This window comes from Carassius auratus, chromosome 24 (assembly GCF_003368295.1).
Source record: "Carassius auratus strain Wakin chromosome 24, ASM336829v1, whole genome shotgun sequence".
Classification (NCBI taxonomy): domain Eukaryota; kingdom Metazoa; phylum Chordata; class Actinopteri; order Cypriniformes; family Cyprinidae; genus Carassius; species Carassius auratus.
Window position 1 is genome coordinate 15,707,600 of NC_039266.1, and position 14,532 is coordinate 15,722,131.

General features: G+C 34.8%; 1 protein-coding gene across 3 annotated transcripts in view; it reads right to left on the bottom strand.

Annotated features, from left to right (window-relative positions):
• Positions 1-14,532, bottom strand: part of LOC113042396 (SH3 domain-containing kinase-binding protein 1-like) — a 47,960-nt gene that overhangs the window by 5,755 nt on the left and 27,673 nt on the right. For all 3 annotated transcript variants that reach the window (XM_026201250.1, XM_026201249.1, XM_026201248.1), the window contains exons 3-10: positions 9,303-9,426; positions 7,852-7,958; positions 7,612-7,741; positions 6,066-6,259; positions 2,555-2,630; positions 2,331-2,425; positions 2,055-2,156; positions 1,623-1,674 (exon numbers count right to left, since the gene is read on the bottom strand). In XM_026201250.1, coding sequence (XP_026057035.1) covers positions 1,623-1,674; positions 2,055-2,156; positions 2,331-2,425; positions 2,555-2,630; positions 6,066-6,259; positions 7,612-7,741; positions 7,852-7,958; positions 9,303-9,426 — 880 coding nt within the window. The remainder of the gene's footprint in view (positions 1-1,622; positions 1,675-2,054; positions 2,157-2,330; positions 2,426-2,554; positions 2,631-6,065; positions 6,260-7,611; positions 7,742-7,851; positions 7,959-9,302; positions 9,427-14,532) is intronic.

Sequence of the window (14,532 nt, forward strand, 5' to 3'; positions counted from 1 at the left end):
CATTACTTAAGCTTTCAGCTAAAATGACACCGAAAACATGTCAAAATGTATAGGTATGAGACCACACTGAACATATGTAAAACAAACATAATATAAAAATGAAGAAAAATATTCTGCACTGTTCATAGGGCACTAATGGATTGTATTTATCATTTATAATTATTTATTTATTGATCAAGTGGCTCTTAGTACAGGTGTTCTTGCTGATATTTTTGGGATCATCCAAAATCATGCTGGAGAGTATAATCATCAGGTTAAAAAAAAAATATGTTTTTTGATACATCTTGAGATATCCACTGTATCCCACAATGCAATACAGTTTAAAGAGGTTTAAAAAACTATTATATTATATTATACTTTAAACATGATTACATAAATGTTTTACATGGCTGAGATGGCTGTCAAATTGATTAATTGCAAGCAAATGCATCCAAAAGAAAAGTTTTTGTTTACATAATATATGTGTACTGTGTATATTTATTATGCATAAATAAATACACACATACAGTTTATATTTTGAAAATATTTACGTTTATACATTTATATATTCATATTTTCTATTGTATATAAATATATTTAATATATGAACATAAAATCTTTCTTAAATATATACATGCATGTGTTTGTAATTATATATACATAATAAATATACACAGTACACACTCATATATTCTGTAAACAAAAATATTTTGGACGTCAATATTTGCAATTAATAGTTTGACAGCACTACAATATATATTTCTTACATAAATACATGCACATACATGCATATATATTTGAAATATATGCAACATATATTTATATAATAAAAAATAATATACAAATGAATATATAATGAAATGTATATATTCTTAAATATATACACTCATGTGTGTGTATTTGTATATTTAAATATACAGATTACATATGCATATATTATGTGAACAAAAATTTATTTTAGATGTTATTAATCGTGATTAATCAATTTGACAGCTCTAGTTAGTGTGCTACAATTCAACTTTTCACTCAAATTGTAATTCTGATCATTTAATTTGTGATGGAAACACAAGTATTTTCATTAGTAGGCTTAATTAATCAATTTATTGCAAGCACATCACTGAAATGACATAAACACTCGATTTTTAACAATATTAACTCTGATAATGTAAAAAGAATCAAATATCTGTCTGTATATCTACTACTTTTCAATATACCAGTGTTGGAAATAGAACTACTGAGTGATCTCTGCGTTCCCTCTTTGTCTCTCAGTCTCATTTCATGGTACATCAGTACGAAGATTATGTGGGAGGAGTTTCAAAACCTCGGACGGGAAGCTTTGAAGAACTCTTGTCTATTATATTTTAAGAGATTTTGGGGTTATCTTGTTACACCTACACATATTCACAGAGAATAGATTCCATTAAACAGCTGATAGATTTGTCCTATCATGATAATATATATTTTTTTTGATCAAATAAATGCAGCTTTAATGAGCATAAGAGACTTCTTTAAAAACATTATGAATCAAACTTTTGAACAGTAGTGTACCTCACCATACAGTAGGTAAACAAATCAGTCAGTCACAGATGGGCATGTAAGCTTACATACTGAGAGGATTTAAAGAAAGAAGAAGAATTTGTTACCTGTGATCTGTTTAGTGGTTGGTGCTGCAGGTGGAGGAGGTTTCTTAGGTCTCTGTAAGCACAGACACAGTTAAAACAAACAGTACACCTATTAAAACACCCACATGCATTTATTAAAACACAGTTCAACTCACACTAAAACACATACAGTTAACCATACACACTGTCCTATGAAAAACACAATCCCTTCAGGCCAAACTGTACTTAAACATCAAATGACATGCAACTACATCAGGCAAAGGGTGAAGAGGGAGTCAAAGGTACAGGGCAGAGGGAAGCGTGTGTGTGCGTGCGTGTGTGTGTGTGTGTGTGTGTTTGTTTCACCACAGCTCTGCCTTCACTCAGAGACTGAGGCTCGCTGTCATAAGGACGGGAGCTCCCCATTGGAAACAGCTGAAGTGTGTCAGCGAGAGACAAACAAGAAGATCTCACCTCTTTTTCTACCTCAGGAATGAATAGCTTCACAAAGTTGTCTGGAAACACTCCCTGTTTGCCGTTTAGCTCTCCAAGCCACCAACCAGCGTCTGCACACTCCTACACAGAGCGAAAACACATATCATGAGTCTGTTGGTGTTCTAAAAAGCCCAGACGTGATGTGAATGCATAAATGGTAATTACAGTAGAATATATTTGATGTATAGTATACTGTAAAGTTATCTGAAGAGGATTTTTGGATCTCACGAGATTTCATTATTTTCTTTCATTCACCTTATTGATGATCGTAACGATGTCTCCTTCTTTGATTGACAGCTCATCTTCGTTCTGAGCTTCGTACGGGAAAATGACTTTGCAAAACTCCTTTGCTGTAATATGAATTTTCACAGTCACAATGTCACATCAAGCACCAATTGCTGTATCCACCTACAATTTGACTACATAAACAATTTAAGCATTTAAATAATCCATAGCTGAGTGTAATCTAATCCTGTTACCTTTGGCCTTACTCTCAGGCTCCGCCTTCATGGTTTCCTGGGGAACAGCTGAAGCGGCTTTCTTCACCATTTGATGCTAAGGAGAAACAAATACTTTGTAAAATACTACAATGATAATTTATAAGCACTACTGTTCAAAAGTTTAGGGTCAGTGAGATAAAAAAATAAAAAAAATTATATAAAAAGGTAATATAAAAATTTTTTAAAGTAATATTCTGAAATGCTATTGTAATTTAAAATAACTTAAAATAAGTTTCAAATATAATTTATTCCTTAAATACAAATCTGAATTTTCCGCTTCATTACTCCAGTCCTCAGTGTCACATGATTCATCAGGAATCATTGTAATATGCTGATTTTCTACTTAAAAAAACATTTCTTATTATTATCGATGCTGAAAACAGTTGTGCTCCTTCATATTTTTGTAAATACAATAGAGAAGCATTAATTTGAAACAGAAATATTGTGTTCATTTTTGAACAGTAGTTTTAAAAATATAAATATTCATTTATATTAGACATTACAGACATACTATTCTACATAATATAAATATACATACATATATATACATATATATATATATATATATATATATATATATACATAACAATTAATTGTGGTTAATTCAATAGTTATGAAGAAAATGCGTTTAAAAGTAGTGTATTGAACACTTTTCTCATTTAAAATTACTGCTATATGAACAAAAATACAATAACATTTGGTTTGCAAGCACTTTAAACAAAATAGGTAATTTTTTACAAAAAGAAATATTCCTTTTACATAGTAGTAGTAAAAATATTTATTGTAAATCTCAATTTATAAAATTAATGTATTCAAATTACATATAAAACCAAAGCTATTTGTCACTGTCAGGCCGTTAACGTTTTTATATCAAATATTTTATAGTTTGTTATAGAAAAACAAGTTTTGCTCAGATTTCAGAGTCTCGATCATAACATTATAACAGGCATCTTCAGAGTAGAGACCTGCACTAATGGGGGAACGAACGCATCAGAGTATGCTGCAGGACAACTCTTGATAAGTTACCGCGTCCCAAACCAAATAAAATAAACAATGCTCTCCACTGTGATGAACGAGAGCGCTTCTCTGCTATCGGAAACTTCCTATTTCTCACTTATGAAGTCGTGAGCGCTTCATGTGAGCACTGCTGCAGTCTTAGGCCCATCCCAAATGCTCTAATTGGTTGAGACGCGTAATGAGAGCAATCCCAAACCAGTACTGATCAACAACCCACCCCACCTGTGACCCGTGATTTGACTGTATGTGTATTCAGAGCCAGTAAGTAACGGACTTTCAAAATAATAAAAGTAATAAAATAAAATAAAAAAACACTGTGTTCAATTAATGCATTAACACGATAACATTTAAAAAATTATAAACATGTAAATATACTAACTCATTTCATATCGATTTAATGCTTTAAAATTAATAATGCTGTCTATAAGTTAATGCCATCAATGAGGGCAACTACAAGTACTGACCCTGGGCCCAGTGAATTCAAACATTGAAAACGCGTGTGAATAGCGTTCTGTCCATTTGGCTCGGTTTATCTGGCCTCTTTCCGGCAGGGGAGCCACAGTCCTTCCACAAACATGGCAGGGAATCAATCCCACCCGACATACAACAAGCTCTTTAACATCCTACGCTCCTCCCAATGTGGCTTTAACACACACACACACACACACACACACACACACACACATACACATTTGCTGTGTTCGCTGAAGAAAAAACCTCACCCCTCTCTTCCTCCTTCTCCCTCTCTTCCTTTTCCTCTCATTTAAAGCAGTCACGATGGAGTCGGACTAACAAGCACCATGTGGCAGCCAAATGCTTAAACGCCATAATAAGAACATCATTACAACATCTGGCTGCACTGCTCTTCTCAAAGGCCTCATGACATCTCTGTGAAGACCCTACGATGACTTCCACCCTCAGAACACCCATAATGCTGTGTCTCAAAGCCCAAATTACAGCCACATGAAAGGAAACACATCTCGGTCGTCGTTTAACAGCTCCCTTTCAGCCAGTTTGACATCATTAGCATAGAAAGACGAAAGGATAGAGAGGGCGATGCAGATAAAAATAGATCATTTAATATTTACCTTTTTCGCAAAGCGACAAAACAATCCTTCAGAAACGGCTGGTGTTGATACCTACATCTGTGTGCGCAAATCCTGCCTGCAACAGGAACCTCCAACAAGCTTTCAGTTCACTCCCCCTGAGTCATGACAGTCTCTTACAGTCTTACAAGCCCTACTTCTGCTTTAAAACAGCCCTAAAGTCAGGAAACCACTCAGAGAGAGAGAGGAAGAGAGGAGGAGAGGGGTGGATATGGAAAGAGAGCCATGTCAGGGTGTGGTAAATGTGTATATGGGTAAACCTACAGCTTTTAAAGGACATTGGATTTCTATATTGCATTGATCACTTGCCTTGTTCATTAGAAAATTGTCTCTAACGTACTATTATCTGTTACCTGTATGCAACAGGTAGAAGAGTTAAGCTAGAATATATTATAATAGATATTCAGAGACGATCTGGAGAGATTTCTTTCTCTTTCGGACTAGACAAAGAGACACAAAGTGCGGAAGATGTCCCATAAACACCTCTTTCATAAAAACTTCCTTTTTAAGTGACCGAGAGTGCCAGATCAGCTATTTGTGCGTCATCTTCCTACTAGTGTTAGGCAAGTTACTCTGAAAATGTAATTAAACGACCTTTTAAAAGAAATCAAGTTACTTTTCTGATTGTTTCTTGTTGTGTTTGTGCAATATACGTATAGCAACTTATTTGTTTTTAGATATTTTATGTTTAGATATTTCTATTTTGCCGGAGTCTCGTGAATCATGTTATTCTCCTGCATCCTGCTCACACACACACAAAGAAGATATTTTGAAGATTGTTGGGTGCTTTTAAAGATTCACAAAAATTGAGGATATTAGCATGCATAATTAATTATCCCAAATCAAGCGATACAGATAAGTTTAAAGAAATCAATATCTGATAATGTACCAATTTTGTGCATTCTTAAAGCAAATCACATGCATTTGGTATAAACTATATACTGCAGAAGCTACCTTGCTATTTCACACTGACTTCCTAACCACACTGACTCACAACTCTGAGCAAGAACTCAAAAAAAGACAGACACGCACCAAATGCAAAGTTTGTGCAATAACACAAACCCCAAATAATCAATAAAATGATGTTTGAAAAAGAAATGAAAGACATAAATTAAATGTGGAGCTAATAATGAGAGCTTACAATGGATAGAGAAATGAGGAAATGAGCAAAGGGATGTGTGCCGCTCTCAGTGGGACAGGAAGACGGGAAGGTTTTAATGAACAAGTTACTGTGGGGCCAAAGGCAGAGTAAACGCAGGGGACCAAGATAGAGACGGCCTGACTGTAATTACAAAGTCGTAAAATCCAAGAAACGCACATACAATGTGCTTCATTAAAATACAGAGACTCCGGTAATACAAACTCACCTTTTCTATCTCACTGTCCATGTCCATGGATCGTGGGCGGAGCTTGATGGGCTGGTCTTTGAAGATGTCCCCGAAGCCGAAGCCCCGAACCTTTTTAGGCTGAATCTCAGAGCTGGAGGACACACTGCCAGTATCAGAGCGTAAACTACTGGAGTCGCCGCCATCACTCTCTGAGCCCGTGCTGTCCTTTATACCTGCAGATACACAAACATGTTTCAAAGGAGGACTTGAGTATTTGCATGCAGCCTTTGCATGCAGCATACTTCACAGCTAAACAGTTAGAGTCCATCTGTCCTTGCCAAGAGTGCTGTGTAGGGCTGTCGCAATAGTAAAAGCTCAGTAGGTCAGTGATAATAAATTGGAACCATTGGCAAATTAATTTTAGCCGTGACACTGAAACTGACTTTGTGGAAAATTTCTGATATTGGTATTATGGGTTCAATGTTACAGCTTAAAAGAATATGGTAATTTAACAATAATTTATTTTGTGTTATTTTTAAATTAATTAATCATTGACTAAAAAAAATCCTGTATGAAAAATTTATTAAAGTTTAAAGATTATTAAACACCATATAATTTTCAACATTACTACAAATAATGATTTATTCAGCTTCAAATCAACATATTAGAATAACTTCTGGGTTTTGCCAGAAATATAAAAAAGTTCTTTTAAATTGTAGTTATTTCACAGTTTACTGTTTTTATTGTATTTTTGATCAAATAAATGCACCCTTTGTGTGCATAAGAGAAATATTTCAAAGACCTAAATTGCACATACTATTCAACAGCAGTGCAAATAATATTAATTAAAATAAAAGTAAATTTAGGCTAGGGATTCTCCATTTTTTTTTGTCAGCGAAACCCATTTGACTTAAAATACTTAGTAAAGTGCCTCCTGAGAATTTATGTTAATATTTCAATCATTTAAAAAAACTAATTTGCACGTTCACAGTTCTCTGTTGCCAGTTAAGGGTCACATACCATGCAACTTAACAAGTAAAATAATGTCATATTCTTTTAGCAAGTGTTTTGAATTGAACTGAATTAAACACTTGTAATTGCTTAAAAGCATGGGAGGAAGTGAATGGTTAAAAATGATTGTGACATAACTGGTTAGACGTGGCTATTTATTTCGTACAGTTTATAAGTGTCTGGATGCATTTCTTCCATGTATTAAAAGAGTTTCACCACGCATCCAAATGACTTCATCAGCCGTAGGGAGGAGGTGGAGATTCCTCCACACTTAACCTCACTTCACTCTGTAACATCACAAGTCTCGCAAATTACTGTGGGAGCCGCTTGCCTAATGGTGCGAATCACAATGTCATATGTGACAGGATGAAAAGTTCATGTTTCACCATCTGCCAAATTTCTGCTTTACCGCTTTATCAAGACAATATGTCTTCAATAAAAAGAAAAATGTGCTCCAAAACAAATCCCATCCTATTTTATCTTGGCCTGAATGTCTGGAAATCTTCTCAGGCATGTAGTTAGTAAGACTGGGAAGCAGTTCTAGTGGTCAAGTGAGTATGCAGTGCAGACTGACTGGTCCGTGTGCTGCGTGTGTCGTCCTGTGGGGTCAGATCTTCAGCCTCGGCCAACAGCTCCTTGGTGAAGTTTGAGGGGAACAATCCAGATTTGCCATTGAGAACGCCTTCCCACCATCCCTCCTCCACCTGAGCGAGCAAACACACATTTTGCATTTTAAGCACTAGAAATAAATTAGAGGTTCTCTTTGCAAAAATGAATAATTATAACATGACTAGGATAGTCATGCAGTACTCACCTCTCCCAGAATCTCAATAACATCTCCGATCTTCAGTTCTAGCTCATCTTCATTCTGTGGAGCGTAGCTAAAGGCAGCTTTGCAACGCCTTTTTCTGATTGCCTCACCTGTTTATGTGATATACGTACACATAGATAAATAATCTTTCAAAAGCAATATATCTATCTATCTATCTATCTATCTATCTATCTATCTATCTATCTATCTATCTATCTATCTATCTATCTATCTATCTATCCATCTATCTATCTATCTATCTATACAACAGAGCAGCACGTTCACGTTCCACCACTAGATGTCGCACTTCTCTTTAGTTTATGCTAACATTAGCTACACATTTTGGTCTAAGACTTCTCACTAAACACACAGACCTCTGTGGCTCATGAAAACAAATAGCATTTAACAACAGACACCCAAAGTTTCAGTTCTCAAGAGAATGGAGAAACTGGGCAGCCCAGCTCTCGCCGACCATTATTAGTATCTTGATGCCGTAAAAGCAGTGAGAATGCCTAAAGATTTCAATACTTTAAACACTGGAGAGAACCCAATGAGACACACATATTTTGCCTCACATTGTCTTTGAAAGTGAACATCTCTATCTGCAAAACGAATTAAAGTCACATGAACCTACACTAACACTGTTGTCTGAAAATCAGGTGATCTAAATCGAGGGCTGTAAACAGAGCTTGTGCTCCAGAAACTGTTTGAGTATCTGTCCCATTTATTTTTTTGGTTAAACATATCTCTGTGACCTTATTGATTTAGTTAATTAATTGTTTAATAAGGTAATTATTATTTACCGATCATACTGAAAGTCATTATTTCTTTGCGATTACACAATAACACTAAAACTTCAGTCATTTTTATAAGATCAACATAAATGTCCTATTGTCATGTTTTATTATTCTTTAATTGGGAATTTGTATTTAATTTAATTTGACAATATATTCACGACAACTCAAATCTGACCAATTAAGGAGATTCACACAGCAGCCCCAAAAAGACCAGTTGTGACGTTTCGGTAATTATCTGAGGTAGGGAAATTGAATAATGTTTCATTACGTAGCATCACACTCAGGAAGTGGTAAGAGTAAATGGTTTCTGGTCTGAGACTATTACTGTACCTGCTCTCGAAGAGCCAGTCACACACACTCCCACACACACTCCCATCGTGACCAGTCTGATTAACACATTCTGGATCCATATGGGTCACTTGGCAAATTTAAGAAGGCTAGAGTGTCTTTACAAGAGTCGTTTTTTGATTTAACTGTCCCTCTTTTCATCTGCCAGAAGCAAACCTGAGCCAGATCTCAGTTTAACTGAATCTTCGATCGACGGGAACTTTTACCGCTCCCCTGTGCTGTGAGACATGAGGGGATGTTTGTGTGTGTGTTTTATGCTGAATAAGCACTGGACTACTTTTCGGATCAGGAACAGATCAGATACTCTACCTTTCTTGGCGGGTCTGAGGCTGGGTTCTGATTTCGGGCTGGCGCTGCCATTGGACAAGTCTGATTTTGATCCGGCCAAGCTGGACTCCTTCCTCACCTCTTTTTTCGAGTCTTTCTTTATCTCCTAAAAATAGAAAAGGGGGATTTAATGCACAGATACTCTAGAGGGAGCTCAAGTCCATTCTCATCCACTGTGTGTGTGTAAAACAGAGACAGACAGACAGAGAGGCGTGATGTAGGCCTCCGTGCAGCAAAGCAGAGAGGAGCTCATTTCCTGGATGGGCGTACAGTGACTCAGAATCAACCTCCAACACACACACACACACACACACACACACAGCTTTAAAACACTTCTCCATCTGTTTGTCCGTCTGTTAGCAGAAGTAGCCGTCTGTACTGCACTTCTCTCTCCCTCCAATAGAGCTGTTAAGGTTGTTTAAATATGGCTGGTGATTAACTATAATACAAATAATTCTGATTAATAATTTAATTGTCTATTTTACCCATGTCTGTTTAATACACATGAAGAAGTCCACATTGAACTTAAAAACCTAAACGGCTCTTTAAATATAACATAATTCTATTAATACTGAATATTAACAAAAATATATTAACATTTTAAATAATAATAGTAATAACATCAATAACAAAAATATTAAACTTTTTTTTTTACGATATTTTAAATATAAGGTATATTTTAAATAGAATGTTAATTATATTTATATTATATGAATCATAAAATATTATATAATAAAATATTATAATATTTTTCTATTATTTGCATAATAGTAATAGGCAACAATGTCTTGGAGGAAATTCAGCACTTTTACAAAGCATTTACAGTAAGGCAATCTGGTTAAACCCTTTAGAGGTGGTTGACCTAGTTGATTTTTTATATACTCCTCATACCAAATCTGCGATAATGCCCTCATTTTTTTCTTGACTTGGTAACCCGTAATGGTCAAAGGGGTAAATAATTATGCAGAAGCATTGCATTTTAATAAACAATATATATGCAAATCACACTGTGGACAGCAAACTGACCATGCATTGTCTAATATGGTCTGGGGTTGTTTGGAGAGCTCATGTAATATAATAAGCTATAATGATATTTTCAGTGTGCAATGATCGCTCATTCTCTCGTTCTGTTCATAGCTTGAATTTAAGGTATCTGTCTTTAAGATGTGTGCAAAGGTTAAGAGAACTGCAGAGATCTCGAGCATCTCTTGGCTCACATAGAGCTGTCATCCTTTCTCAATTTCCTGCATGTTATCTTTCTCTGCTCTCGCTGCAAGTTCTGTCTGCATGCTTCACGCACTCACTCACTCTGACATAGTTATTTATTTAGAGGAATAAGAACAGACTATCTGCTTTCTGGATGCTTCATACTTGCAGATCAAGTTGTCAGTCTGCAGGTGGACGATATTTAAAACTGCAACATACATCTCAGCTGCATTTTCAAGAGCACAGCTTAAATATTTTCAATCTGACTCATGTCTACATTCAGCTTTAGCCCTTATTAAAGACACTATATGATGGTTAAATATATGCAATTCTTATCCTGTGATGACATGCTTCAGGACATGAAACGGGAAGTTGAGGCAGTACATATTCAAAGGCTTGTCTTTTATTTTAAATAGTTTCATTTGTCCAAAAATACATTAGAGAAAGGGCATTTTCATTTTCAATTTTACAAAAGGGGACTTTGATTTTTAAAATTAAAATAAGGTCTATGGTTAACATATGGTCCATTTCTTATTAATTTGAAATATTTAAAAGCTATAAGTGAATTTTTCAACATTTAGGAGTGCATAAAAACAAAAATGGCTTTAAAGCTATTAGATATCGACAAGACAGTATACATCTCTAATTTTGGATTCACATGTTTTTTTATGAAAAAACATCCAGTCTTCACATATCCTTCAGAAAAGCCTCTCCCAAGCTTTTGAAATGAGTTAAAAACCTCATTAACATTCAACAAAAACACACACAAAAAATAAATGTGATTTTATTTTCTGTGCAGAAATATAACATTGAAAAGTTATAAGCCAGGGAATGAAATAAGGTTACAGCAGTTAGCTTTCTTTTTGTCGACTGCTTGAGTGTGTGAGAGAGAGATAAACTGAAGGAGAGCGAGCGAGAGAGCAGTGAACAGTCTAGGCGTGAAACAAGAATGTAGCAGTGAAAATGTGTGCATTCAGAAAGGATATTCAAGCAGAATAATTGTGTGATTCATCATGCATTTAACATCAGTTCAGCAGACCAATCACATGCACAAGAACCTTAATACAGACTGCAAGATTCTCCTGACATTGGCAATTTGATGTCAATGTTTTGTATAGTGAAGAAGTCATTAACAGGGATACACATATGTTTTTCAGTCTGGTTCTAATGAAAGCATCTGGAGATTTGTTTTGGTGCTCACACTGCACAGTTTTATCTAATTTTTTTATAATTTTTAAACCTAGAATCAACCTAAAATCAATTTTTTTTTTTATATTGGGTTTTTATATCGGGTTTCCGGCAAGTATGACATGCACTGCTGGTTTCAGCACTGTCAAGTGAAGCGTGTCAGTGAATGAAATGTCAAAGTTTTGCATTGAAACCAGCAAGGTATGCCTTAGATATATGGCTTCAGTTCTAATAGAAATATTAGACAATATTACAGTTAGTCGATCTAAAAAAGTGATTGCCAAATCACACCAAAACCAGGTCAGTATATAAATAAGCAGTCCGAACTTATTTACACCGTGAATTGTTTTATTTTGACCATGAATGTGCACCCGTTGCTCATCTACACCTAAATATGACACTTAATTTAAGCAATTTTGGCCAGGTTTCTTGGAAGAGAAACAACGAACATTGCAATGCATATACTGTGCTGCTAAAAGCTAATTTTGCTGACATTTAGAAATACACTGGTATATGTATTGGAATTAGTGTTAAAGTCAGAGCAAGATAAGAAAAAGAAAATGCTAAACAAGCACACGGTGTGACTTAAAGCCTAGCTTAACTCAGCTAAAAAGAAGCTGTTTTTGCCTGGAAATATAGGACATATAAGTAAGAGAGAATGCTACTGAGAGGTAAAACCAATATATATACACACAAGCACACACATTTGCAGAGAAGCCGAGAGATAACCAGATAGACTAAAAAGGAAAGAGCCCTCAATAGCAAATAAGAGTTCACCTTGAGCAGAATATCCCACACTGGATCCCATCAATGTCTGTATTGTGTTGCTTGCTGTGTGTGTGTGTGTGTGTGTGTGAACACATTTGTGTGTATCCCAGAAACATTCTTTCCAAGAAAAAACCCTGAAAACTAAATTCCATTCACTCTGCCATAACTGCCTTATCAAGTTATTTATGATGAAAACAGCACACAGCAACCGACCTGCTAAAAAGATCAGAAGAACTTCATGCTAGCTCAAGCTGGTTTATGATGGTTCATGCTGGTTTGGTGGACCAGAAAATAGATTTAACTGAACATTTAATTGAATGTGTCCATGCATGTCAACATCAATCCCAATGAGCACAAAAAGAAGCTGAATGCAATAATTTCAGTCAAAATTCTGTCAAAAACAAAGTAAAGTTATTACAGAGAATTTTACTGTTTAGAGAAGGAAGTATGTGTGTGTGTGTTGCAGAACTGTCTGTGTATAGTCTGTGTACTTTTGCATCCATTCCTTTTTCTTTTTTTAAATCAGAAATTAAATCGGGAAGATGTGGTTTCTACTTTAATGGTTTTAACACCGATGAACAGAATGGGCAAATGCAAAAACACATTTTCAAAATAAAAAATTCTTAGTGTATTATTATTTTTAAAATATTTATATTATTTTTATATGTATAAATTCTGTTATTTTCCTTAATGGTTCTAACACTTTATAAGCAGATACAAACTAATTTTCCTTATATAAAATTATTATTTCATTCAAAAATAAAATTATACACAAATTAATTTTTTTATATAAAGTTTTTTTTTTTTTTTTTGCAACACTATAAATCACCATCTGGTGTCTATTTATTGATGCGTCTGGTAACCCATTACTTTAAGAAACCTTTGGCATAGACTAGGGCTGTCACTTGTGTGAAATTTTTTTTTTTCATTGAATCGATTGTAAAATCGATTTTCCATGTCTTTTCCGATTTTTCAACGTCAAATAACGGACGAACGCAAAGAGAGCGCTGGAAACGCACAAGTCAGCAATAAATTATTATAATTGTTTAATTATTTTAAAATTAATAGTGTACATATTTGGTTAAAATCGATTCCCTATTTTCATTTTCAAAACTTTTTTTGGTTGGTCCGATCGATTGTGCAATCGATTTTCGAACTACATGGTGACAGCCCTAGCATAGACTGACTTGAGTATCAAAGGAGTCTATATCTTTATAATTTTGCACACCTAAAAAAAGATGCAAGACATTTTGACTATGCATTTAATTTTTGACATGTAATTAGCTGTTCCTGTACCTGAAAAGGATACTTTTTTACCCTAAACTTACCATTTGTAAACAATATATATTTATATACATATAAATTATGTTTGTAGCACTCAAAAACACTGTGCTGGATGCCAAATTCCTGTTTCTTGTCTGATTCCATACTGTCCAATATGAATGAAGACAAAAACAACATCCAAAATTGACTGTAATTTTATCAGTCTGTTATGCATTTTATATCGTTTTGCAATGAGAAATTAAGTTTAGAAATAGGTTATGCACTTAAAATCTATAGCATGACTTTGCACTAAAATTGCAAACAATGAAAATTGCATGCAAAACAAATTTACACAGCTATATTTACAACATTTTCACAGTTTATATTTACAACATTACAACAGCTATTTTTTGCACTCACTGTTTAGCACACATTATTATATAATTGAATCTGACACTCTTTGAAGAACATTGGAAAATGATTTGATTATCAAAATAGTTGCAGGCCATTAACTAGACTGTTTATTAGTGTGCTAAGTTCTCTGTCACTGTTAGCAGAGTGACAGTCCTATTGACTGAGGTCATCTCCAGACTCCACATCTCACTAAGTCCTACTGTGTGCTTGGGATCGGCCCGTGCCAGCCATCAGCATGGAGCTGATGAACTCTGAAAACATCTGAATACATCACAGTGTTTAGAAGCAAGCCTTATTGTAACTATTGTTCTCCGTGTAGAGTACTATCACTGATAAAAGCGCAGTAATCAGTCCTGAATAATGTTTTTGTAGT